General features: G+C 41.8%; 1 protein-coding gene across 1 annotated transcript; it reads left to right on the forward strand.

The window, feature by feature from the left end:
* The first annotated feature begins 586 nt into the window (after positions 1 to 586).
* Positions 587 to 23,565, forward strand: LOC112216324 (junctophilin-2). Its single transcript, XM_024376230.2, has 6 exons — positions 587 to 1,524; positions 4,075 to 4,909; positions 15,639 to 15,757; positions 17,789 to 18,708; positions 19,706 to 19,802; positions 21,610 to 23,565. Exons 1-5 carry the CDS (start codon positions 1,146 to 1,148, stop codon positions 19,784 to 19,786), a joined length of 2,334 nt encoding a protein of 777 aa, XP_024231998.1. The 5' UTR covers positions 587 to 1,145; the 3' UTR covers positions 19,787 to 19,802; positions 21,610 to 23,565.
* Positions 23,566 to 24,210: the final 645 nt, after the last annotated feature.

Below are 24,210 nucleotides of genomic sequence, written 5' to 3' on the forward strand. Positions count from 1 at the left end.
TTTAGTGCCAAAAGATATCCCAGGCAAGCCTCAAGGCGGCGTAAAACTAAGTGTGCAAATCAAGTGCATAATGAACGAAGGGGTGTGAAAAATATGAAATGTTTCAATAGAAATTCGGCCACTGTAAATGGCAGAAATGCAAGTTTTAAGATGCGTCAAATGAATAAGCAATACGAGTGTGGTTGCAGCTAAGTTTTAGTACAATTTGGTTGAGTATTTAACGTTATAGCTTACTTATTTCCCATCCAAGTCGTTGTCTATTGGTCCCAGTAAAGGACATTTTAGCAGTGCTACTATTTAGCAATTACTAAGCTATTACGCCATCTTTTAAATATTTTGACATTATACTTTCACCATACGTTGTTGGTGGTGCACAATTGGTTGAAGCGTTAAATAGAAGATTGGGGCCTATTTTAAATGCACTAGATTAGAGTATGTGGCTGTAGATAGACCATATGCACGCCCAACCCCGAAGTGGCAAGTGATCTGGCATCACTCCTTGCAGCAGCGTAAGGATTGGGTTGTATTTTTGGAACAGTGTGTGTGGATCTGGTCGCCTTGTTAGGTCTGCTAAAACATTTCCAATAGCACCAACTGTTTGGTGATAGCAGCGCCAGTGAGGGGAGGCAGGGACAGGGGAAGGGGCTTTTCTATGGCCACCTTGGAAAGCCATGCAAGATCCCTGGCTCAACCAGAAAAAGAAGACATCCAAAAACTGTTCAACTAAATAATCGCATATTAGTAGGAAAAACAACCGTAAGAAATCTTACTCAGTCAGCACAGAGCCTTTATGAAGTTCATGACTCTGAAATCGAACAGCGATCAATAGAAGAAGACTACTGAAATAATGCAAGGGAATAAGAGATAATTAAGTAGACTGAAATGCGCGTCTGATAACAAATTGATTTGAAGTGTCTATAGAGTGCAAGGCTACATGGAAAATACCCCAAAAATATTCAAGAACAATACAAAGAACATATTCTAAGCACAGTGCCAAGGATCTCTTAAATTGTTTTTGATGACAGGTGAAGGCGGATCCATTCTGACAGAAAATATTTGATCTTTACCAAGATTTTCAAAAAGTCATTGATTTGACTCCGCCTTTAAAACTACATTTTTTTGTCTGCAGTCACAGAAGGGAAGGTATGAGTGGAGGTCGTTTTGAATTTGATGATGGTGGAGCTTATTGTGGTGGTTGGGAAGGTGGCAAAGCCCATGGGCATGGGATCTGCACCGGACCTAAAGGACAGGGCGAGTTCTCCGGCTCCTGGAATTACGGGTTTGAAGTAGTTGGAGTCTACACCTGGCCAAGCGGAAACGCCTATGAAGGCTTCTGGTCGCAAGGGAAGCGCCATGGTCTTGGAGTTGAGACTAAAGGACATTGGGTTTACAAGGGAGAATGGACTCATGGCTTCAAGGGGAGATATGGCTTGAGGCTGAGTGTTGGTAGTGGGGCGAAGTATGAAGGAACGTGGAATAACGGATTGCAAGATGGATATGGCACAGAGACCTATGCTGATGGTGGTATGTTTTTTTATTCCTTTATTTATATGTTGTCCTGACTCTGGTGGAGTACTTCCTAGACACATCATGTACTTCCTAGACACAACATGGGAATGTTGCATTTGTAATATGTAATAACTGTGTAATAACAATAGCACAGCTATTAGCCTCATTGACATCTGTCATACCTGACATTTAACATTTGAAGAAGGGAAAGGGTAGAGGTAGTTAATTACATAGGACAGGTATGCAGTTTTGGTTTCTGCTGATATATCCAGGTGCAGCTGAGAATATAAGAGCAGGAATATGAGTGATTATCAACAAAGCATAGTGGGCTATACACTACACTACAATACTAATGTTCCATTTGGGTGTTTTATGAGAGAATGAGTGACTCAAGCTTGCAGCAGTGAACCAAGGAGAGGAACCCAAGTGTTGCTGCAGATGGTCCATTGGGATCTTGCCCATTCCTAAGGGCCTCTTGCCAAACGATAGTGGCAGTGGATGGCGCATTAGCAGTGTGTGTCCATACAAAGTGTGTGCTATGTTGTGGGATGTTAAGCTGTGTTTTTATGTGGAAGTTATTGTTTCAATTGCTGTCACACGAACAAACACGCGTGCAAACACACACACACAATAAGTTGTGGGTCTAGAGTAAAAGTGTGGATCTAGAATCAGGTCCCCCACTGTCCATGCAATTCTATTCATTATGAGCTAAAAGGACAAACTGCACTCCTACTCTGAGACATTGTATGGGCCCCAAAGAACCGGTGAGAGTAAATGAAAGGAACAGGAGGAGAAACACTGATTGCTCTACTGTTGAATGAACTAATAGTCAGAGGAGTTGACAAACACACATACAGTAGAGATCTCGGACCAAGCTATATTGTCCTCATACTGGCACTACACTTGAACCTGCTGAGAGATCACACCAATGATATTGGTGGCAGTGCTGTCTGTTTAAAGCCCCTGGTGCCCTCAGTAGCTGACTCATCAGTTTTGGGCCCTTTTGATTGGTTGATTGGGAGGTTCTGACACCATGTGTCAGGAAGTAATAATAGCCCAGCAGACGGCCTAGCTATAGCTACAGCCGATGGCATCCAGACACATGTCTGATTTTGCATGAGAGACCGATGATTAGTTTGAGCTACATTAATAACTTTAGTTGAACTACAGACTTTCCAACTACCCTAAACAAAAATATAAACGCAACATGCAACAATTTCAAAGATTTTACTGAGATACAGTTCATATAAGGAAATCAGTCAATTGAAATAAATTCATTAGGCCCTAATCTATGGATTTGTTGGTCACAGATATCTTTTTTTTAAAGTATGTGTGTGGATCAGAAAACCAGTCAGTATCTGATGTGACCACCTTACATAGAGTGGATCAGTCTGTTGATTGTGGCCTGTGTAATGTTGCCCCTCTCCTCTTCAACGGCTGTGCGAAGTTATTGGATATTGGCGGGAACTGGAACAGGATGTCATACATGTTGATCCAGAGCATCCCAAACATGCTCAATGTGTGACATTTCTGGTGAGTTTGCAGGCCATGGAAGAACTGGGACATTTTCAGCTTCCAGGAATTGTGAACAGATCCTTGTGACATGGAGCTTTGCATTATCATGATAAAACACGAGGTGATGGTGGCGGATTAATGGCACAACAATGGGCCTCAGAATCTTGTCACGGTATCTCTGTGCATTTAAATTGCTATAGATAAAATGCAGTTGTGGTCGTTGTCTGTAGCTTATGCCTGCCCATACTTTAACCCCACCGCTACCATGGGGCAGTCTGTTCACAACATTGACATCAGCAAGCCGCTCGCCCACACAACGTCTGCGGTTGTGAGGCCACTTGGATGTACTGCCAAATTCTCTAAAACAATGTTGGAGGCGGCTTATGGTAGAAATTAACATTAAATTATCTGGCAACAGCTCTGGTGGGCATTCCTGCAGTCAGCATGCCAATTTCATGCTCCCTCAAAACTTGAGACATCTGTGGCATTGTGTTCTGTGACAAAACTGCACATTTTAGAGTGTGCTTTTATTGCCCCCAGCACAAGGTGCACCTGTGTAATGGTCATGCTGTCTAATCAGCTTCTTGATATGCCACATCTATCAGGTGGGTGAATTATCTTGGCATAAGAGAAATGCTCACTAACTGGAATGTAAACAAATGTGTGCACAAAATTTGAAGAACATTTTTTTGTGCATATGGAACATTTCTGGAATCTTTTATTTCAGCTCATGAAACACTTTACATGTTGTGTTTATATTTTAGGCCAGTGTATGATACCTACTGTATCAAACCGTATAGGCTGACTATGCCAATGTACTTTACAGTGCAGGAAAAAGTTCTGGTTACTTCATTTTACTTTCAAAACAAAACCACTCATCTTGTCTCACGGTTGAAGTGCTTGCAATTATATAAGGGTGATCATTTGGTGTGAGTTAAACAGCTAGCCCAAACATTTTCAATCAAATCAGATGCCGACAAAGATACATTTTTTATTGGCTATTTCTCCAGATGTTAACATATCTATCAATTCCCTTTCTTGTCTTTCCAGGCACATTTCAGGGCCAATTTACTGGCGGCATGCGACACGGGTACGGAGTACGCCAGAGCGTGCCTTACGGCATGGCGGCGGTGGTTCGCTCCCCTCTCCGCACTTCCCTCACATCCCTCCGCAGTGAGCAAAGTAATGGCACCCTGCTTCAGCAGGACGTCCCTGTCATCATCGCCACCAACGCCGCCGGCCAGGAGGCCCGAGTCACCACACCCACCCAGCTGGGACCGTCCCGGGGTGGCTTCGCCCTCACGCTCCAGGTGGACCCAGACGCCGTCAAGCCCAAGAAGAAGGGCCTGTTCCGAAGGGGGTCTCTCCTGGGGAAACTGAAGAAGTCTGACTCCCGTACTTCCTTATCCAGCGTGAGGAGCAAGCTAAGCTTCCTGGGAGCAAGGAGCGAGTCAGCGTTGAGTTCAGCGGCCAGCGATGTGGCCAGCGATGCCAACTCCACCATCAGTCTGGGAGATGAGAGCCTAGCCGGGGCAGAGGATTTCCCCCCTGTGGAGGCCGACATCGATGCCACCACCACAGAGGTTTACATGGGTGAGTGGAAGAACGACAAGCGTTCAGGCTATGGAATAAGCGAACGTTCCAGTGGGCTAAAGTATGAAGGCGAATGGCTGGACAACCAGCGACACGGCTATGGATGCACTACCTTTGCAGAAGGAGGGAAGGAGGAAGGAAAGTATATGAACAACATGCTGGTGAAGGCCATGAAGAAGAGGGTTATCCAGCTGAAGGGCAGCAAGATCAGGCAGAAAGTGGAGCGCAGTGTGGAGGGAGCTCAGCGGGCGGCAGCCATCGCCAAACAGAAAGCAGAGATCGCTGCCTCCAGGTATGGAAAAGACCATGCATATTCCTTACTGGGATAGACTAGGTGATCATGATCAGACACATTTTCAGTAACACTTTTTAAATCCTTCAAGTACACCACATTTCTTCTCTATAACAACTCACCCTATGCCTCTCCTCCCACTATTCCTTTTAGCAATTCCCCAAGAAATGCACCCACAAGAGCAAGGCTCTGCTTCAATGTCAATGTTCAATGTTTTAGACACTGATGCCTACTTCTGCATAACAGTACATGGACAGGAGGGCTACTGTATGGTACTGAATGGTAAAAAAATAGGTTGTTGATGGCAAATAAAGACGCCATTGAATTAGATCAGATTCAGCAGTTGCAGGTGTTGCTCCTGTGATTTCTCTGGCTGTGGTCACAATAGGAGCCACAGAGAGAAAAAAGGGACTTCTTCTGTGTGGAGTCATTATATACAGCTTGTAACAGACTGAACAGAAAAGGACAATGTCTGTGTGCCACCCTGTCTCATCTAGTCTTATTTGAAATTCTTCTGCATTCTGCATTCTTCTAGTTTTCCTGCTTCTCTTGTGTGCTATACAGAGGGCAACCGTTGTAGTAGAAGGCTGTTCCTTGACAAATTAGCACCACTGTTCGTTGACAGCACAGTGCCTCAAACAACGAAGGCCATTCTTTTCCTGCAGTGTATGGAGCAAAGTCAGCCATGTCACACAGAAATCAATGTCAAGTTCGACAGCGGAAGCAATGCCATGGTTTCAGTTTATTGTGCAGCCCCCCTGGCAAGGTAAGGAGGATGTCAGGGAACCAAACATACTTTTTAGAGAAAGGCCCATGTCACCATTACACCAAAGTCTGATTGATTACGTGACACCCCTCTTACCTCTGTCATTTGTGTGTGACGTTAGGCATTGTGGCAGGAAATCATTATCTGTAGTGCACTTCAATTTATATTGATACAGTACACTTTTGAGAGAGGGTGTTGGTTGAGACACCCCTGTTTGCTTAAACTGATAGGGAAAGAAATCTCTGAGGCATCTCTTTACAATTAAGTTTTGATATCAGAATATGATTTTGTTCTTTGTTTACTGTAGGCCGGCTAGACCTAATTTGTCCATACATGCTTATGCTACCGACACAGAGAAACCCAGTCGCTGACTTTCAAGATGACAGAGGTTTCTTTCGTGCCTCACCATAGAAGGCAGCAGCTTTTAGATCTACTGTAAGCCACAGCAGCACCTGAAATAAGCCCTGTGTTTACAACAGTAGGTTTACGTCCCAAATGTCACCCTATTGCCTTTATAGTGCAATACTTTTCACCAGGGCCCATAGTGCTCTGGTCAAAATTAGTGCACTACACCGGGAATAGGTTGCCATTTGAGACATATACTCAGGCTGATGAACTGCAGATCCTGTGCTGACTCCTAGACAGATGGAAATCTAAATATTTTACCACTGAGACAAGCAGTATTACAAGAATTATGGGCCAAATGTGTTTTGTATTGTTTTAAGGCTCAGCTACATTATCTTCTAGACAGGCCTAGTCCCGAAGACTCCATGAATAGACATCTGAAACAACCAGAAGCCTTTTGAGGACTTACTGTGGAAACACACTTAGTGGATTAAGGACACCACAGTGGTTATAACCTGTCTGGTCTCTTGACTTTTTCATCAATGGATGAGGTCAAATCTGATTGTCCCATACATCCAGCTCATTTTAGTGGTACCCAGAATCTCTAACAGCCAGTAATGCAATAGTGATGCAAAAATATATATATTCTACTTAATCGTATTGCTACTCTGGAAACAGTCATGAGAAGATTGTCACTTGTATTCTAGAAATAGAACTGGGAAGTGATTGAATCACCCCTATATCCAGAGGAGTTTTCCATTGAAGCCTTCTGCTCTGTTGTTGTGGGGTGGAGGACAGGGCAGGGCAGCTAGCCAGGATGGTATCCTTTTGCATGACGTGAACCATGTCCCTGATAGCAGAGCAGCAGTGCTCCCTGTCCACTGCACAGGCAACAGCCAAGGTGCCAGGGCCAAACAACCATCAGCCATTGTGATTAAGTCAGGGGTTTATAAATACAACCTATTTATTCAGCCTGGTCTCATAGTATAGACGTATCATAATAAATGTAAATCCAGGACAGTCAAATTACTAAGATATGTTACGTTTGGTATGGTTACATAAGACAGCAGTTTATTTAAGGCAAAAATGAGTGTGGTTGGTCGGGGTGGATGGGTGGGTGTATAATGCGAACGGCTAGCAACCCTAAGGTTGCATGTTCGAATCTCATCACAGACAACTTTTGTACTTTAGCTCATTAGCAACTTTTGAACTACTTACTACTTCTTAGCTACTTTACAACTACTTAGCATGTTAGCTAACCCTGATCCTAACCTTAACCCTTTTAGCTAACCCTTCCCCTAACCCTAACCTTAACCCTTTAACCTAACACCTAACATTAACCCTAACCTTAACCCTAAGCCCTAGCCTAGCTAATGTTAACCAGCAAGCTAATGTTAGCATTAGCCACCTAGCTAATGTTAGTCACAACAAATTGGAATTCGTAACATATCATACGTTTTGCAAATTTGTAACAAATTGTAAGTTTGTAAATTCGTAACATATTGTGCGAATTGCAATTCGTAACATATTGTACAGATTTATAAGAAATTATCTGAGACGTGGTTGGTTTATTGAGACACTCAGCCGCCCGCAGGTTAGGTTAGTTAATGCTCCCTCTCTGCCCCCATGCCTCCCTGCCCTGACTTTCAGTTAATATTTTGAGTTGTCCCTGGTATTGTGTGTGTGCACGTGTGTGTGTCTGATGTGGGCTAAGTCTCTTCAGAGTATCTGAAGGAAGAAGAGGCCACGGCTGTCTGGGACTGTCTGGGTGTAAATAACGCACAGATAGTGAAAGGCCTAGTGTCAGTACTCAGTACAAACTGGAGCCCTGACTGGCTGGCTAAATAAGGGCAGGCACACACTGTTGCTGTATCACAATCACAAGGGAATGCAGGCAACAGCTGATTGCTGTTGCTCTCCCATCTTCCTTCATCTTTCCTGCCCAGTCACAGTAAGCCACAGCCAAAGGATGTTTTCTCTGCTAAATAGTCTACGCTCTGTCTGACACGGTAGACTAGTAACGTCACATCATAGTTTACTGTAGAAGTAGTACTGCTGTAAAACAGCTCATCAATCAATTAAACAACCAAGTCTTGCTTACTTGAATGACTACAGGCTTGCTTCTTAAGACCTAAAAATGTACTATGTTTATGGTGTTAGTATCCTCAACTAAACCTGAAGACAACATTGTGGTCTGTTGGAACAGTTTGCTAACCAGTCCCCCATGCAGTGACAAGGCTCTCAAATAGGTTTTAGAACTTACTGACTGGTATCTAGCAGACAAGAAACCAGACCTGGGTTTAAATAGTATTTGACATAATTTCAAGTACTGTAGCTGGGCTTAAATGAGCTTGCCTGGCGCAATACAAACCTCGCCTATCTGACATTGCAGGCAGGCTAAAGCAATCAATAAAAGTATTTGAACAATTTCAAATAGTGTTTAATTAAACCCAGGTCTGCAAGTAACACATCATGGACACAACAGCAGTTAGTAGCCTGGCGGACAGGCAACACATCATGGATACTGGGGCAGTCAGTAGCCTAGCAACACATCATGGATACTAGGGCATTCAGTAGCCTAGCGGACAGGCGACACATCTTGGATACAAGGACAGTCAGTAGCCTAGCTACAAATCATGGATACTAGAGCAGTCAGTAGCCTAGCAACACATCATGGATACTAGAGCAGTCAGTAGCCTAGCAACACATCATGTATACTAGAGCAGTTAGTAGCTTAGCAACACATCATGGATACTGGGGCAGTCAGTAGCCTAGCAACACATCATGGATACTAGAGCAGTCAGTAGCCTAGCAACACATCATGGATACTAGGGCAGTCAGTAGCCTAGCGGACAGGCGACACATCATGGATACAAGGACAGTCAGTAGCCTAGCTACAAATCATGGATACTAGAGCAGTCAGTAGCCTAGCAACACATCATGGATACTAGAGCAGTCAGTAGCCTAGCAACACATCATGGATTCTAGAGCAGTCAGTAGCTTAGTGGACATGCAACACATCATGGATACTAGAGCAGTGGAGGTAAGAGTTTGGCATGTACATTCCCACTGGGCAAAAACCTGTTGAATCAACATTGTTTCTATGTCATTTAATCCAAATAATTCACTGTGATGATATTGAATCAAGTGGGAAACTGATTGTTTTTGTAAAAATTAATCAACGTAAAGGCATTTTGTATTTTTTTTCACTTTTAAACTTCATCTAATGACATGGTGACATTTAATGTTAATTTCACGTTAAATTCAAGTTAGTTGACAAATCAACCAAATGTAAGTCAAAACTTGAAATTGAAATGACGCTTGTGCCCAGTGGGTTTTGTCTCAATGCAGCCAATCATATGATTAGTAAATATGAGTGTTTGGGATAACACTGTCTATTCTAACCGTTGTACTGTACGTACACTTCCTCAATACCCATTTAGAGTACATTGAATGTCTATTGTCAGAATTAATGTGATGCTGAAAACTGTAAAGTAATGAGACAAACTTTTACCTGACTACATTGTCAGCAGTTTTCATGTTTACATTGTTTCAAATCAGAAGAGGTAATGAAAGTCTAATGTTGGTGTCCTTTCACCAAGAACAACAAACAGATACTGTATTGCTTGACTGCTCAGTCAAGTAGCACATCCATACTGCTAGTAGTACTATAAAACCCTCCCACTGGCACAAGTTCAGGACCCCACTCCTCTGCAGAGCTCCAGTGACAGGCACAATGACAGAGTATCTCCTGTGACTGTCGTGTGAAGTCTGAGCTGTAGCATGACGAAAAGCAGACTGACCTAAATGTAATGTCCAGTGATAGTCATGGCTAATGAAGGCTTTTTAAGGAAAATTGCATTAGCTATTATTTTTCAAATGAATGTCAAGCTAGCTTTATGTTAATGTTTAAAAATATATACTGAACAAAATGTAAACGCAACATGTGAAGTGTTGGTCCCATGTTTCATTAGCTGAAATAAAAGATACCTGAAATTTTCCATACACACAAAAAGGTTATTTCTCTCAAATGTTGTGCACAAATTTGTTTACATCCCTGTTAGTGATCTCCTTTCCCAAAAGAATCCATCCATCTGACAGGTGTGGCATACCAAGAAGCTGATGTGCAGTTTTGCCACAGATGTCACAGATGTATCACAATGCCACAGATGTATCAAGTTTTGAGGGAGTGTGCAATTGGCATGCTGACTGCAGGAATGTCCAACAGAGCTTTTGCCAGGGAATTGAATGTTAATTTCTTTACCATAAGCAGCCCCCAACGTCGTTTCAGAGAATTTGGCAGTATATCCCAACAGGCCTCACAACCGCAGTCCACGCCAGCCCAGGACCTCCACATCTGGCTTCTTCACTTGCGGATCGTCTGAGGATGGGGTGGGGGAGTACTGAGGAATATTTCTGTCTATGACAAGTTTGTGACGACCAACTGAGTGTCTTGCATTCACTGGCTTCTTGCCCTCAGAATAGTGCATAGGTATTTAGGTTGCAGCTTCACATAGACTTTGTTCAACAAACTTTTTGAAGTGAACCAATGAGGAGAGCTGCCTTGCTTCAGGAGCAGTGAGCACTGATGATTCTGTAGCCTGGGCCCAGATCTGTTTGTGCTGTCTTGCCAACTCCTATGGTCATTGTCGTGCAATAGGAGTTGGCTATACAGCACAAACAGATCTGTGACCAGGCTACGTAAAACCACCAGTGTAGGCTGGTCCCAAATCTGTTTGTGCTGTCTTTCTTGACAATTCCTATGGTTATTACCGAACCATAGGAGTTGGCTAAATAGCACAAACAGATCTGGAACAAGGCTACCATCAGTAGTTCAGAAGCAATATACTAGCATTGGTGGCCCTCTCCTCGTCGGTTCACTTCACACAAACAGATCTGGGATCAGGGCCTACACTGATGGTTTACTTTACAAGCAATCTAAGAGGACTGTGAGGAGTACTGCAGGTAGTCAAGAAGCACCATCTGTCATGACACTGCTCCCACGGAAAGGCACAGCACTGCCTGGCAGCCCAACAGAACGGCCATTTTAGGAACCTCTAAACACTACACACCAGATCATGTTTGTTATGTATTCCTTGAAGGAGCCTGTCGTATCTGTCAACTGTTTACATTTTAGGTATATACTGTATGTTCATTGAAGTCCCACTACACTCACTATACTGTTATAACACTATACTGCTATAACTGCCATTCTAGTCTAGAAGAATTTAATTTGTTTAAGTAATCATTTTGAGTTTTAGTGTTCAAGAGTTTGTTTTATATTAAGATATCCTAGTTCATAAACTTGTAAACGGCAGATGGGCTTGTCAGCTGTTCAATCGAACAGACTACATGGACAGGAGACTCTGTCTCTCTGTTTGCCATTTTATCAAGACCTCAGTGTGTCTGAGACTACTGTATAAGAAACAGTGAAGAAGCCCTTTAAAAGAGGGATTGTTGACTTAAGAGCAGACAGTTGTTGATCTACTGTACTATATGAAGACAGGGATTCTCAGCCTCCTCAACCTAATTATTCTGTTGGGGAAGTGCTTCCCACATAATTAGGAATTAGAATACTAGAATTTTTGGACCATTCTGGAACTTTGAGGGTTTAAGACATTGTCCCTCTAGTAATTTAATATGATCTCTCAACCTGGTCTCATAGACTAGATGTAACATAGTAAAGTCAATCCAGGACACTCAAATTTGTATGTTGTGTTTGGTATGGTTAAGGGTAGTTGGTCGGTGTGGATGGGTGAGGGTATAGCGCAAATGTCTATCAACCCAAAGGTTGCGTGTTTGAATCTCATCACGGACAACTTTAGCATTTTAGCTACTTTGCAACTACTTACTAAATTTTAGCTACTTTGCAACTACTTAGCATGTTAGCTAACCCTTCCCCTTTAACCTAACCCTAATATTAACTGTAACCTTCACTATAACTTTAACCCCTGACCCTAACTCCTAGCCTTGCTAATGTTAGCCACCTAGCTAACGTAAGCCATCTAGCCACCTAGCTAACATCAGCTACAAGAAATTGGAATTCGTAAAATATCATACGTTTTTGCAAAATCGTAACATATTGTACTAATTGCAATTCATAACATACAGTATCATACAAATTGTAATTTGTATTAAACATTTCAAATGAAATGGATGATGGACAGCCACAAATTAATACATACCAAATGAAAAGTGAAATATCAGACTAATTGTAGTGTCCTGGATTTACATTTACTATGTTACATCTACCCCTGAGTCCAGGTTGGATCTCTATGGTGCTGCCTACCCCTCAAAGTCTTCAAGTGGATGGATCTATTTAAAGCCCCAGTGTAACGTTACAGTATGTCAAGTATTCACGGAGTCATCACAATCAGTAAGACTCAGCCCCAGCCTGGGCCTGGGGTAGATATCAGTAGCATTGAAGCCCGAACACACTCACTCCTTCACTAGGGTTTATAATAACACACTGACTCCTTCACTAGGGTTTATAATAACACACTCACTCCTTCACTAGGGTTTATAATAACACACTCACTCCTTCACTAGGGTTTATAATAACACACTCACTCCTTCACTAGGGTTTATAATAACACACTCACTCCTTCACTAGGGTTTATAATAACACTCACTCCTTCACTAGGGTTTATAATAACCTTCACTAGGGTTTATAATAACACACTCACTCCTTCACTAGGGTTTATAATAACACACTCACTCCTTCACTAGGGTTTATAATAACATACTCACTCCTTCACTAGGGTTTATAATAACACACTCACTCCTTCACTAGGGTTTATAATAACACACTCACTCCTTCACTAGGGTTTATAATAACACACTCACTCCTTCACTAGGGTTTATAATAACACACTCACTCCTTCACTAGGGTTTATAATAACACACTCACTCCTTCACTAGGGTTTATAATAACACACTCACTCCTTCACTAGGGTTTATAATAACACACTCACTCCTTCACTAGGGTTTATAATAACACACTCACTCCTTCACTAGGGTTTATAATAACACACTCACTCCTTCACTAGGGTTTATAATAACACACTCACTCCTTCACTAGGGTTTATAATAACCCTGTGAGTTAACCAGAGAAAAATAGAAGAGAAAGTGTTGGGCGGGAGGAGGGGTCTCTGTAGATTATACAGTACAGTATACATCTTGAAGTGCTGTCAAGGTCCAACATTTGATATACATTTATTTAATGCAATATGATGTAGCCATTATGCCACAGACACATTGTGCAGACACGATATACTGTATATGCATTTGATTTATTTTTCAAGTAGTACACAGCAAATAGGTCAACTTTTTTAATGGAGTAGCAGCAGACTGGGAATGTTCATTTATTGCAGTTGCCTCTTATATAGTATTCGAATGAAGAAATAACTTAATTCATAAATTCACATGATAAACTAATACTTCTGTGAATATAACATACAGGATAACGCCCCCTGGCAGTATCTCGTTGTCTGGGTTGAGGTGTTAAAGAGTCATTTATTTCTGTTCCAGTTCTCCAACGGCAGAATAGGACACCCTCTCCAGCTAATACTAATAATAAACCTTGCAACCAACTCAACTCCACACAACAGCCCTATCAAATATTTTTTTAAAGATGAAATATTGTAAATAATAATCTCTGTAGTATTTTGGTCCATCTGAGTCTGGTTTTGGATTGTTACAGTAACGTTTGTTTCTTACAGCACAACCCCTGAGTTTTTAGTTCGTACCAGTATAAATCTCTTGGACTAAAGGGCTAGCTGGCTATAAGGCATGGGAACAGACTCTTAAGTGTTGGGGATGTTCTCTTTGCTTTTTATAGTCCAGCCAAAGTATATTTCCAAATAAATAGTAGGGGAATGATGTCTATGGGGTGCTTGGGTTTGCAGTGGCAACAGTGATCACCTAAAACCTTGTGAAAGGGTAGCAGAATTTCCCAATTATTTTCACAGACAATTGTCATGATCAATGATCAGAATCTGATTAACAATATTTCAGCTTTTAGGTCAGATCTGTTTATTTGAACATTTTAATATTTGCTCACGGTGACGTAAGTAGCTACAGATTTAGCCATTGTAAAGTTTAACAGACAGGGTTCACTAAAAATGCACTTTTGTGGTCCTTTGCTCCGCTAGGAGCTATAACCTCTTGAGACCCAGCAATACATTTTTGTCCTGTCTAGGGGACATTTGTTTTTGGTCCGTAAGTCTAAAGCCACACATGCCACTGTGTACCTTTTGAGAGGATATTCTGGGCTTTTCAAAGATATTTCACGTGTGGGGGTGTCACCGTGTGTAATTATCCATTTTGTGAGTAAAATTGTTTCTAATGGGTAAATATCTCAGGAATAGTTTGGTGAGTTTTCAGAGTAGTGTCATATTTTTTTCACATTAAATAAGAGCTTAATAAAAGCTTGTTAATACATGTCCTCTGCAGTGTAAATCAGGATGCTCTAACGATACTTTATACCCACTGCCCCATTTACTGTGAGACTAAATGTTTCATAATTACCATCAACTGAGTCCTAATGGCCAATACAGTGCACATACGATAAAAAGTCAATACAAATATTTGTTCAATGTATTTTTCTTTGTAACATGTTTTTTTCACCCCAAACATTTATGTGATGTAAAAAAAAAAGTAGATATACAGTGCATTCGGAAGGTATTCAGACCCCACATTTTGTTACGTTACAGCCTTATTCTAAAATCTCATCAATCTACACACAATACCCCAGAATTACAAAGAAAAAATGTTTTTTAGAAATTGTGAAAATGTATTACAAATAAAAAATTGAAATATCACATTTACAGAAATATTCAGAACCTTAATTCAGTACTATGTTGAAGTACCTTTGGCAGTGATTACAGGCTCGAGTTTTCTTGGGTATGACGCCACAAGCTTGGCACACCTTTATTTGGGGGGAGTTTTCCCCATTCTTCTTTGCAGATACTCTCAAGCTCTGTCAGGTTGGATGGGGAGCATCGCTGCACAGCTATTTTCAGGTCTCTCCAGAGATATTGATTGGGTTCAAGTCTGGGCTCTGGCTGGGCCAGTCAAGGACATTCAGAGACACTCCTGCATTGTCTTGGCTGTGTGCTTTTGGGTCGTTGTCCTGTTGGAAGGTTAACCTTCACCCCAGTCTGAGGTCCTGAGCGCTCTGGAGCAGGTTTTCATAAAGGATCTCTGTACTTTGCTCCATTCACCTTTGCCTCGATCATAACTAGTCTCCCAATCTCTGCTGCTGAAAAACATCCCCACAGCATGATGGTGCACCACCATGCTTCACCGTAGGGATGGCTGGTGTAGGCCGTCATTGTAAATACTAATTTGTTCTTAACTGACTTGCCTAGTTAAATCAAGCTTAAATTTGAAAAAATACAACAATTGTGCGTAGTTTGATGAGGTAAAACATGTATTTAATCCATTTTACAATAAGTCTGTAGTGTAACAAAATGTAGAAAAAGTCAAGGGGTCTGAATACTTTCCCGAATGCACTGTATATAGTATATCAGGAGAATAAGGAATAAGTCAAGTAAGTCATTGTTAGGTTGGGTTTGTGGAAATTGAGTAAATTAGGCTTTGTCTGTTTCCCTGCAGGACGACCCATGCTAAGGCCAAGTCAGATGCTGCCGATCAGGCTTCCCAGGCCTCCAACCAGGAGTCCAGCGTCGCCAGGGTGGTGGCCAGGGAACTGTCCCCTTCCTTCTATCAGCCAGGTATGTGAAGTGGACTTCTCAACTGTATGATCCAGGGCATGATACTGACAAGAGATACAGTACCCAAGAACCTGGATATCCAGGCTTTCTCACATACCTTCCAATAGCCACGTGCTGTAAAAGACCTGGAAGAACAGTAATGCAATACTTTCAAGAACAGTATTTAAAAGTGAATTGAACGATATTACAAGATTTTAAAAGCAAAGTAAAGTCCTGTTCAAGGTATCTAGCATCTTGCTGTACAGACCGATAGAAAGATCTTTCTTGCTGCTGTTTCTGTTCTTTGCTTGGCTGAGGTAGGCTCTCCGCAAGGGTAGTCACCTTTGAAGGTCTAAAAAAAGAAGCGTCTTACTTGGGTAGAGGGACCATATCAGTTTCCTTACAGGTCTGTCAGTGGCCCAGGGCCACACAGTGTGCCCCTGCATTTCTTTCTCCTCTCAGTCACTCACTACCCACCCAGGACACCGTGGAGTGCTTTGCAGATCTAAAAACACACTGATAACAAGTTGTCACTGACTGTTGAGTGCCTGCCCGAAATGTCTGGGTCTTATGGTACAAATGGGCATAGCCCACTGTGAATTCCACCATCAACTATCACTAACACACAGCTGACAGGGAGAAACTAGAGGATATAATATTTCCCAGATTCTACCTGCAAGAATTGTCTTGGATCTTCTTGAATGAAAAATTGGGATCTAAACAACAGTATGTGATCAATCTTTTCTCACTTCATCTATTAGTCTTTTTGTCTGGGTCCGTGTTTGCTTGTCTGCCCTTTAGGTCAGATAGTAAGTGTTTACATCAGAGCCTGTAAATAGAAGACTCTGACAAGTCAGTATTTCAAATCCTACCATGCAGAATTATGTTATAGGTTGTACATCAAGAACCAGCTCGCAGTTCATATTTCATCAGCCAAGCCTATATTACAGACTCAACTTGTTTGGATTGGCATATTGCAAATCAGCTGTTAAGATTAAAGGTCCACTCTATGATATTTACAGCCTAAAGTACCATGTTTTTTTTTTATCAGACTGTGAAAATGAGAACTATGAATAATCAATCTTAATGGGATCTTTAATGGGATCAGCAGTTGCTCTGTTTTCTCAGTTCAGCTGTAGTCCCCCCACATGAGGTTTTCTAGCAAGACGTTCCTGGTGTGACTAGAACTGGACTGTGTTACAAGCAGACAGAGTGGCTCCAAATACAAATAGAGACCTTGGTGATACCCCTCAAATAGAGACCTTGTGATACCCCTCAAATAGATACCACTCAAATAGAGACCTTGGTGATACCCCGGAAAATCCATCCTTCACTGTCTCCACTTCTTAGCTAAACAAATTAGTCTGATCTTTATCTAGTCTGATCTAGTCTTACATATTGGCCAAACCGGCACAGCGCGTGCGCCATCATGCGCATGTTTGATTTTGTCTGTCCCCACCAGACGCTTTCATGGCACGAAGGTTAAAATACCAAAAACAACTGTGAACCAACTATATTAATTTGGGGACAGGTCGGAACACACATGAAACATTCATGGATGTTTAGCTAGCTTGCTGTTGCTAGCTAATTTGTCCTGTGAGATTTGATTTGTTATTTTACCTGAAATGTATGTGGTCCTTTCTTTCTGGGTCTTTGGAAAATTTTGACCCATTTTGAGTCCTACAAAATCTTGTGTTCTCTACTCTGACAATCCACAGATAAAAGAGGAAACTTAGTTTGTTTTTCTTTAATTAATCTCTCCTCGTTTATCTTTCAATCACCAACGTGGGTTAGTATGCTCGTGAAAACCAATAAGTAGATGGAAGAGGCAGGACTTGCATCAAGGGTCTCAAATAGAACCAAGTTCTATTTTTGCTCCTGGCTACGCAAACGCCCGTGAGCAGTTTTGATAATTTGATTGAATAACATGTATGTGTACATTTATTTTGCAACGCTCGCATGCACACAACATGGCCAGTCTAGTCAGGGTGTTAGCTTGTTGTTGAGATTAGAATCTCATCAAACATAACATTTATTCATGTTGTTCCACAGGCCCAGAGTACATGAAAAAGAGAGCATTACAGGAGATCTCAGAGGCCAATGAGCACACAGACCCTAGAATGCATGAGCAACTGTTAGCAGAGCAGCCACTGACACCTGCTGAAAGCCCAATGCTGCACGACAGGCCTGGCTCCACTCCAGCCTGCACACCCTCCCCCAGCCCGGCCATCACCCCTCCAGCATCCAGGCACTCCAAACAGGGCAGCATCAGCAAAGAGGACTCCCATCTACTCGGCCCTGCTGGCTGGAACGGGGACAAAGGTGGTGGAAGTCGGGGGAGCAGCCGTCCCAACAGCAGAACCAACAGCCGACCCACCACCCCCTCGTCCAATGTGGCCACAACCACTTCCGCCCCTGCCACTGCTCCCCCTGAAGAGTGCCCCACTTCTGCCCCCATCCTTAGCAGCCGGGGGAACTCCCGCGCCTCCAGCCGCCTGAGCAACAAGATAGAGCAGGGCTCTGACCTGGAGATCAAGCCCCTGGAGAAGACGGCCTCTGAGGCTAAATTGTCCAACGCTACTCCCTTGGTAAGGACCAGTGTCACCTACTCAGAAGAAGAAGTCCCACCCCCTCATCCCGCCTCCAAAGAGTCTTCCAAAGCTGCCGTCACCCCCGAGCTGAATGAGGCAGAGCCCACACAAAGAACAGAGTCGGTCAATGAACGACCAGTGTCCGCTGTATCTGAGAGCAAACCAGGGTCCAGCGCTCAGTCTGTTAATAAAGTGTCACCCAAGCCATCGCCGTCACCCAAGCCATCGCCAAAACGAGAGGCCAGTCCGGCTTCAAAACCTGCCACACCTGCACCCAAACAAGCACCTAAGGTTGAACCCAAAGCGGAGGCCAAGCTGATGAAGAACATGGTAAAGAGCCCAGGTACAAGTGAAGTTACAGAGCTAGATGAATTTGAGCAGGTAAGGCAATTCAAGCAATTAATATCTCATGTAATGAACAGTATTGAGAACAAATTCAGTCAAATGAAGACTCTTCTTACATGTTCTGTAGTACATTCTCCCATGACCTGAGTTCTAAAAGTAGACTCATAGCATACAGTAGGTCCTCTCTCTCCTCTAAGTGCACATTTGTAACATGATGTTACTCTGGAGACTGTTTACTGCCATTGGTGCTGGTCTTTGAAACCAGACTAATCAGACTCCCTATCTCAGTAACCTCCCCTCCTCCTCTACTCTGTTATGTTAATAATAACCCCTCTAGTTATGTTTGTACATATTCTCAACGGCATTTACTTTTTGCCGAACACAATCAATACAATTCTCCCATTACTGGTTGGGAGCGTACAAGGGAAATTATGAACAGATTACATGACAAACATTTTTCTCCAGCAACCAACAGCTACCATCAGTAGCTCTAAGTAGCTAAGAAAATTCCTATTTTGTCATCCAGATGACCAATTCCCATCAATGAAAATATGTAAATAAACATAGGTGACTGTTACATAGGTGTTTACAGAAGCAACAGTTGTTTGTTCGGAATTATTATTTAGATTTTAGATGCCGTGCAGACTAGGGGTTTGACTGGTACATGAGCCCTAAGCAGTCTGCCCTATAAGGCATGTATTCTAGGGGAGGTTTTCCAATAGCCCAGGCTAAATGTTGTTACTAGAGTCATTACAGAATTGCTACACAGGAATAGATGCAGCTTCATTGTAAAATGTTACCATAAGGATCATTGAGATTTTATGTTCATCCCATTCATATTGCTGATGTTTTATAGATCTATAGGAGGTTTAAAGTACCTTACCGGTATATTCATTGTTCTAACAATATCTCCTGCTATCTTGACTGCTACTATCTTGAACAGGTCTGTCTTGCATAATTTATCACAGCATGATTAACCTGTATAAATAAAGGTTAAATAAAAGATTAAATAAATTTACTCTCTCTCTTTCAGGGTCCGAACACCATCGTGATAACCATGGTGATTCTGCTCAACATTGGCCTGGCCATTCTCTTCGTACACATCCTGTCATGAAACTCTGTCGACCCAGGTAACTAACACAGCTCTTTGACTGTCCTGCCAGTTACAGATACAGTGGGGGGAAAAGTATTTAGTCAGCCACCAATTGTGCAAGTTCTCCCACTTAAAAAGATGAGAGAGGCCTGTAATTTTCATCATAGGTACACTTCAACTATGACAGACAAAATGAGGGGAAAAAATCCAGAAAATCACATTGTAGGATTTTTTATGAATTTATTTGCAAATTATGGTGGAAAATAAGTATTTGGTTACCTACAAACAAGCAAGATTTCTGGCTCTCACAGACCTGTAACTTCTTCTTTAAGAGGGTCCTCTGTCCTCCACTCGTTACCTGTATTAATGGCACCTGTTTGAACTTGTTATCAGTATAAAAGACACCTGTCCACAACCTCAAACAGTCACACTCCAAACTCCACTATGGCCAAAACCAAAGAGCTGTCAAAGGACACTAGAAACAAAATTGTAGACCTGCACCAGAATGGGAAGACTGAATCTGCAATAGGTAAGCAGCTTGGTTTGAAGAATTCAACTGTGGGAGCAATTATTAGGAAATGGAAGACATACAAGACCACTGATAATCTCCCTCGATCTGGGGCTCCATGCAAGATCTCACCCCGTGGGGTCAAAATGATCACAAGAATGGTGAGCAAAAATCCCAGAACCACACGGGGGGACCTAGTGAATGACCTGCAGAGAGCTGGGACCAAAGTAACAAAGCCTACCATCAGTAACACACTATGCCGCCAGGGACTCAAATACTGCAGTGCCAAACGTGTCCCCCTGCTTAAGCCAGTACATGTCCAGGCCCGTCTGAAGTTTGCTAGAGAGCATTTGAATGATCCAGAAGAAGATTGGGAGAATGTCATATGGTCAGATGAAACCAAAATATAACTTTTTGGTAAAAACTCAACTCGTCGTGTTTGGAGGACAAAGAATGCTGAGTTGCATCCAAAGAACACCATACCTACTGTGAAGCATGGGGGTGGAAACATCATGCTTTGGGGCTGTTCTTATGCAAAGTGACCAGCATGACTGATCCGTGTAAAGGAAAGAATGAATGGGGCCATGTATCGTGAGATTTTGAGTGAAAACCTCCTTCTATCAGCAAGGGCATTGAAGATGAAACATGGCTGGGTCTTTCAGCATGACAATGATCCCAAACACACTGCCCGGGCAATGAAGGAGTGGCTTCGTAAGAAGCATTTCAAGGCCCTGGAGTGGCCTAGCCAGTCTCCAGATCCCAAATCTTTGGATTTTCTCTAGAGGAGATCTGCATGGAGGAATGGGCCAAAATACCAGCAACAGTGTGTGAAAACCTTGTGAAGACTAACAGAAAACGTTTGACCTCTGTCATTGCCAACAAAGGGTATATAACAAAGTATTGAGATAAACGTTTGTTATTGACCAAATACTTATTTTCCACCATAATTTGCAAATACATTCATTAAAAGTCCTACAATATGATTTTCTGGATTTTTTTTCCTCATTTTGTCTGTCATAGTTGAAGTGCACCTATGATGAAAATTACAGGCCTCTCTCATCTTTTTAAGTGGGAGAACTTGCACAATCAGTGGCTGACTAAATACTTTTTTGCCCCACTGTATACACTGAAAGGCCCCATGTTGCTTTTGTTTCAAGCAGTCGAAACACAATGGCGCTCAACTTCTTACCCTTACAACATGTAAGGAAATGTCTGTTTGATCTGATTACACCAAAAGTTACTGTTTTGACTCTGAGGTACTTCAAGGTGATAATTATGATGAGACATATTAACTTGTCTTCATATTTGTTTTCTCTGCTTGAACCTTTTCCCACAGGTCACCAGCTTGCATTGGTGTTGAGGTAAGATTGCCCACATTTTTAAGCAAGGATCATCCAGAACAAAGAGACTACCAAGAAATTCAAGCCTTATATGGAAGGAAACTGACAACAGCTTCTCCACACACAGCCTCTTGTGACTGTGTTGAGGCTCTTTAAGGCCAAACTGATTTTCAGAGTCTTGGAATATCTGGAGCCGAATTGAAGGACTTATGAATCCTTATGAATCAAGACTGAAGGACATCAATGAATCTGAATGTCAGGAAGAGGGTCTGAATGGACACGGTGCTTGTAAAGGGGGGATCCACTGGTGAGTTTCAGTATCTACACTGGAGATGTTGTTGCATGTTATACACAAGTTAAGTCTACCCCCAACGGCTTAACACCGACAGATTAGAGTGGTTGTTGACTGGACAGGTGAGGTTGTGTTCACACAGTTAGCCCAATTCTGATATTTTTTCCTCTAGCTGGTCTTTTGACCAATCAAATCAGATCTTTTCACATCAGATTTTGTTTTTTAGAGATGATCTGATTGGTCAAAAGACCAATTAGTAAAAAAAATATCAGATTTGGGCTGTCTGTCTAAACGTAGCCTAAGTGTCATTAAATAATTAGTTTTGTAATTAGATATTCATTTAACTGATAGCTTGCCTATAGAAATGTAGTCTCTTGGGGCGGCAGGGTAGCCTAGTGGTTAGCGTGTTGGACTAGTAACCGAAAGGTTGCAAGTTCAACCCACTGTTCCTAGGCCGTCATTGAAAATAAGAATTTGTTCTTAACTGACTTGCCTAGTAAAATAAAAAAAATAGTCTCTTGGAAAATCTCAAATGAACTGAATATCCATCACTAATTTGTTCCTTGAAATTCAGTTTGATAGATCAGGTTTTCACAAACACTGTCCTCTGGATCCCAAGGGGTGCATGTTTTGGTTTTTGTCCTAGCACTACACAGCTGTTTCAAATAATCAACTAATCCTCATTTGAATCAGATGTATAGTGTTAGGGCATAAAACGGAAACTTGCACCCCTTGGCCGAGTTTGGGGAAGGGGGAAGGGGGGAGGGAGGAGGGGGTAATACTCAGTGTTGCAATTTATATATTATGCCACCATTAGATTATCTGTTTTCTTTTTTGCCATATTCTCAGCTTTCTTCAGTAGACATCAGTAAAGACATCTCACAGTCTCTTTGACGCAGTCTCTTTGACATCACAGGGCTCCTGTAAGACATGAACTACAGAATATAGATTTGACAATGTCTGAGAATCAGTGATTCTTTTAACCACAATGGCAACACAACCAACAACAGCAGTGCAATGTCATGTACGGTTATGTTTTCACATCAAATATTCGCTTTCCAAGGCAAATGTTTGAGTGAGTCACACTGGACTTGTGTTTAAAACAATATCTGTAACGGGACTGGTACTGCACTAATAAAAGGCGTTGTATAATTCAGCAAGAGGTTTTCAAATGACACAGAATAGAGGATACATTTTAGGACTTTAACCAGTGTGTGTGGTATTGAATTTCTGGTGTAATGTCTACTGTATGTAAACTGTTTTCTGTTTGTCTGATCAAAAGTAAGGTAAAGCACCCTATTTTATGGTTTGACGTCAATAAAAGCATGACTCAATGGAGTCACAGTGACAGACGTGGGCGGGTGGGGGGTCAATTCTGTCTAAACAATTGGGGAACACTTTGTGAAGATTTTGAGAGGGTAATTATTTGAACAAATGGGTTTGCGTTGTTAGAATGTAATTGTGAGCAGTTGTTTAGGGATTTTGTTGGTCTGTATGTTTGAGTAGGTCACACTATTTAAAATGCATTTCATTCAGAACAAACAGCTTGCGCTTCAAAATCAATTAAGCAGATTTTCCTCCCAACTTTTGTAAGCATCTGGGCACTGTTTGTTTGTGTGTGTGTTTTTGTACCTTTTTGAAGTACACATATTTTAATCTACGAAAGTATTGTGTTGTTGCATTTTTGAGTAATATCCAATCCCACATATATATTTTTGTTGTTGTTGTAGAGTCAATGAGATTATACCTCATGTTTGGGGGAGAGAGGAAAATGTAGCGTATTTTAATTGAGAGCACTCTGAGATTGTGCATTGTGTCTAAATCATTAGAGATTGTGTCTAAATCATTATTCCTAGCTTTAGTTTCCCTATTGTCCCAAAAGATTGTCTTCGCCTCAAAAGATGATTGATAAATAAGTTGAAAAAGATATTTGAGATAAGGTACTCTTGCCAGTTTCCTGGCAATGTAAAAGAGGACTCTATTTCCTTACTGTTTCAACTCCCCGCTATGGACCATGAACTTATATCATGGTCATAACTACATAAGACTACCTACCGGTTTCCTTACTCTCCATGACATTATTTTGTAAAACATCAAATGTTTCTGTAACATATTTTCATTACAATAATACACTAAAGAGGCCCACAATCAGAAGTGACTTTAGTTTGACCCAGCAGCCAACATGTATTTATTTAAAAAGCTCTTAGATGTAATGTCCCCTGTTAAGGGGACCTGCGTTGTTCTGGTACTGGTTTCGACCGCCATTTTCACTTATAAATCAATCTGTGGACACCATAGATTGAAA

Source organism: Oncorhynchus tshawytscha, linkage group LG16 (genome assembly GCF_018296145.1).
Source record: "Oncorhynchus tshawytscha isolate Ot180627B linkage group LG16, Otsh_v2.0, whole genome shotgun sequence".
Lineage (NCBI taxonomy): Eukaryota > Metazoa > Chordata > Actinopteri > Salmoniformes > Salmonidae > Oncorhynchus > Oncorhynchus tshawytscha.

What these genes read in the sequence shown, in the direction of transcription:
- LOC112216324 (XM_024376230.2), top strand. Translation starts at nt 1,146, where the DNA reads ATGAGTGGAGGTCGTTTTGAATTTGATGATGGTGGAGCTTATTGTGGT. An exon ending in GCAGAGATCGCTGCCTCCAG is followed by an intron (nt 4,910 to 15,638) that starts GTATGGAAAAGA and finishes GTTTCCCTGCAG; the next exon opens with GACGACCCATGCTAAGGCCA. An exon ending in CCCTTCCTTCTATCAGCCAG is followed by an intron (nt 15,758 to 17,788) that starts GTATGTGAAGTG and finishes GTTGTTCCACAG; the next exon opens with GCCCAGAGTACATGAAAAAG.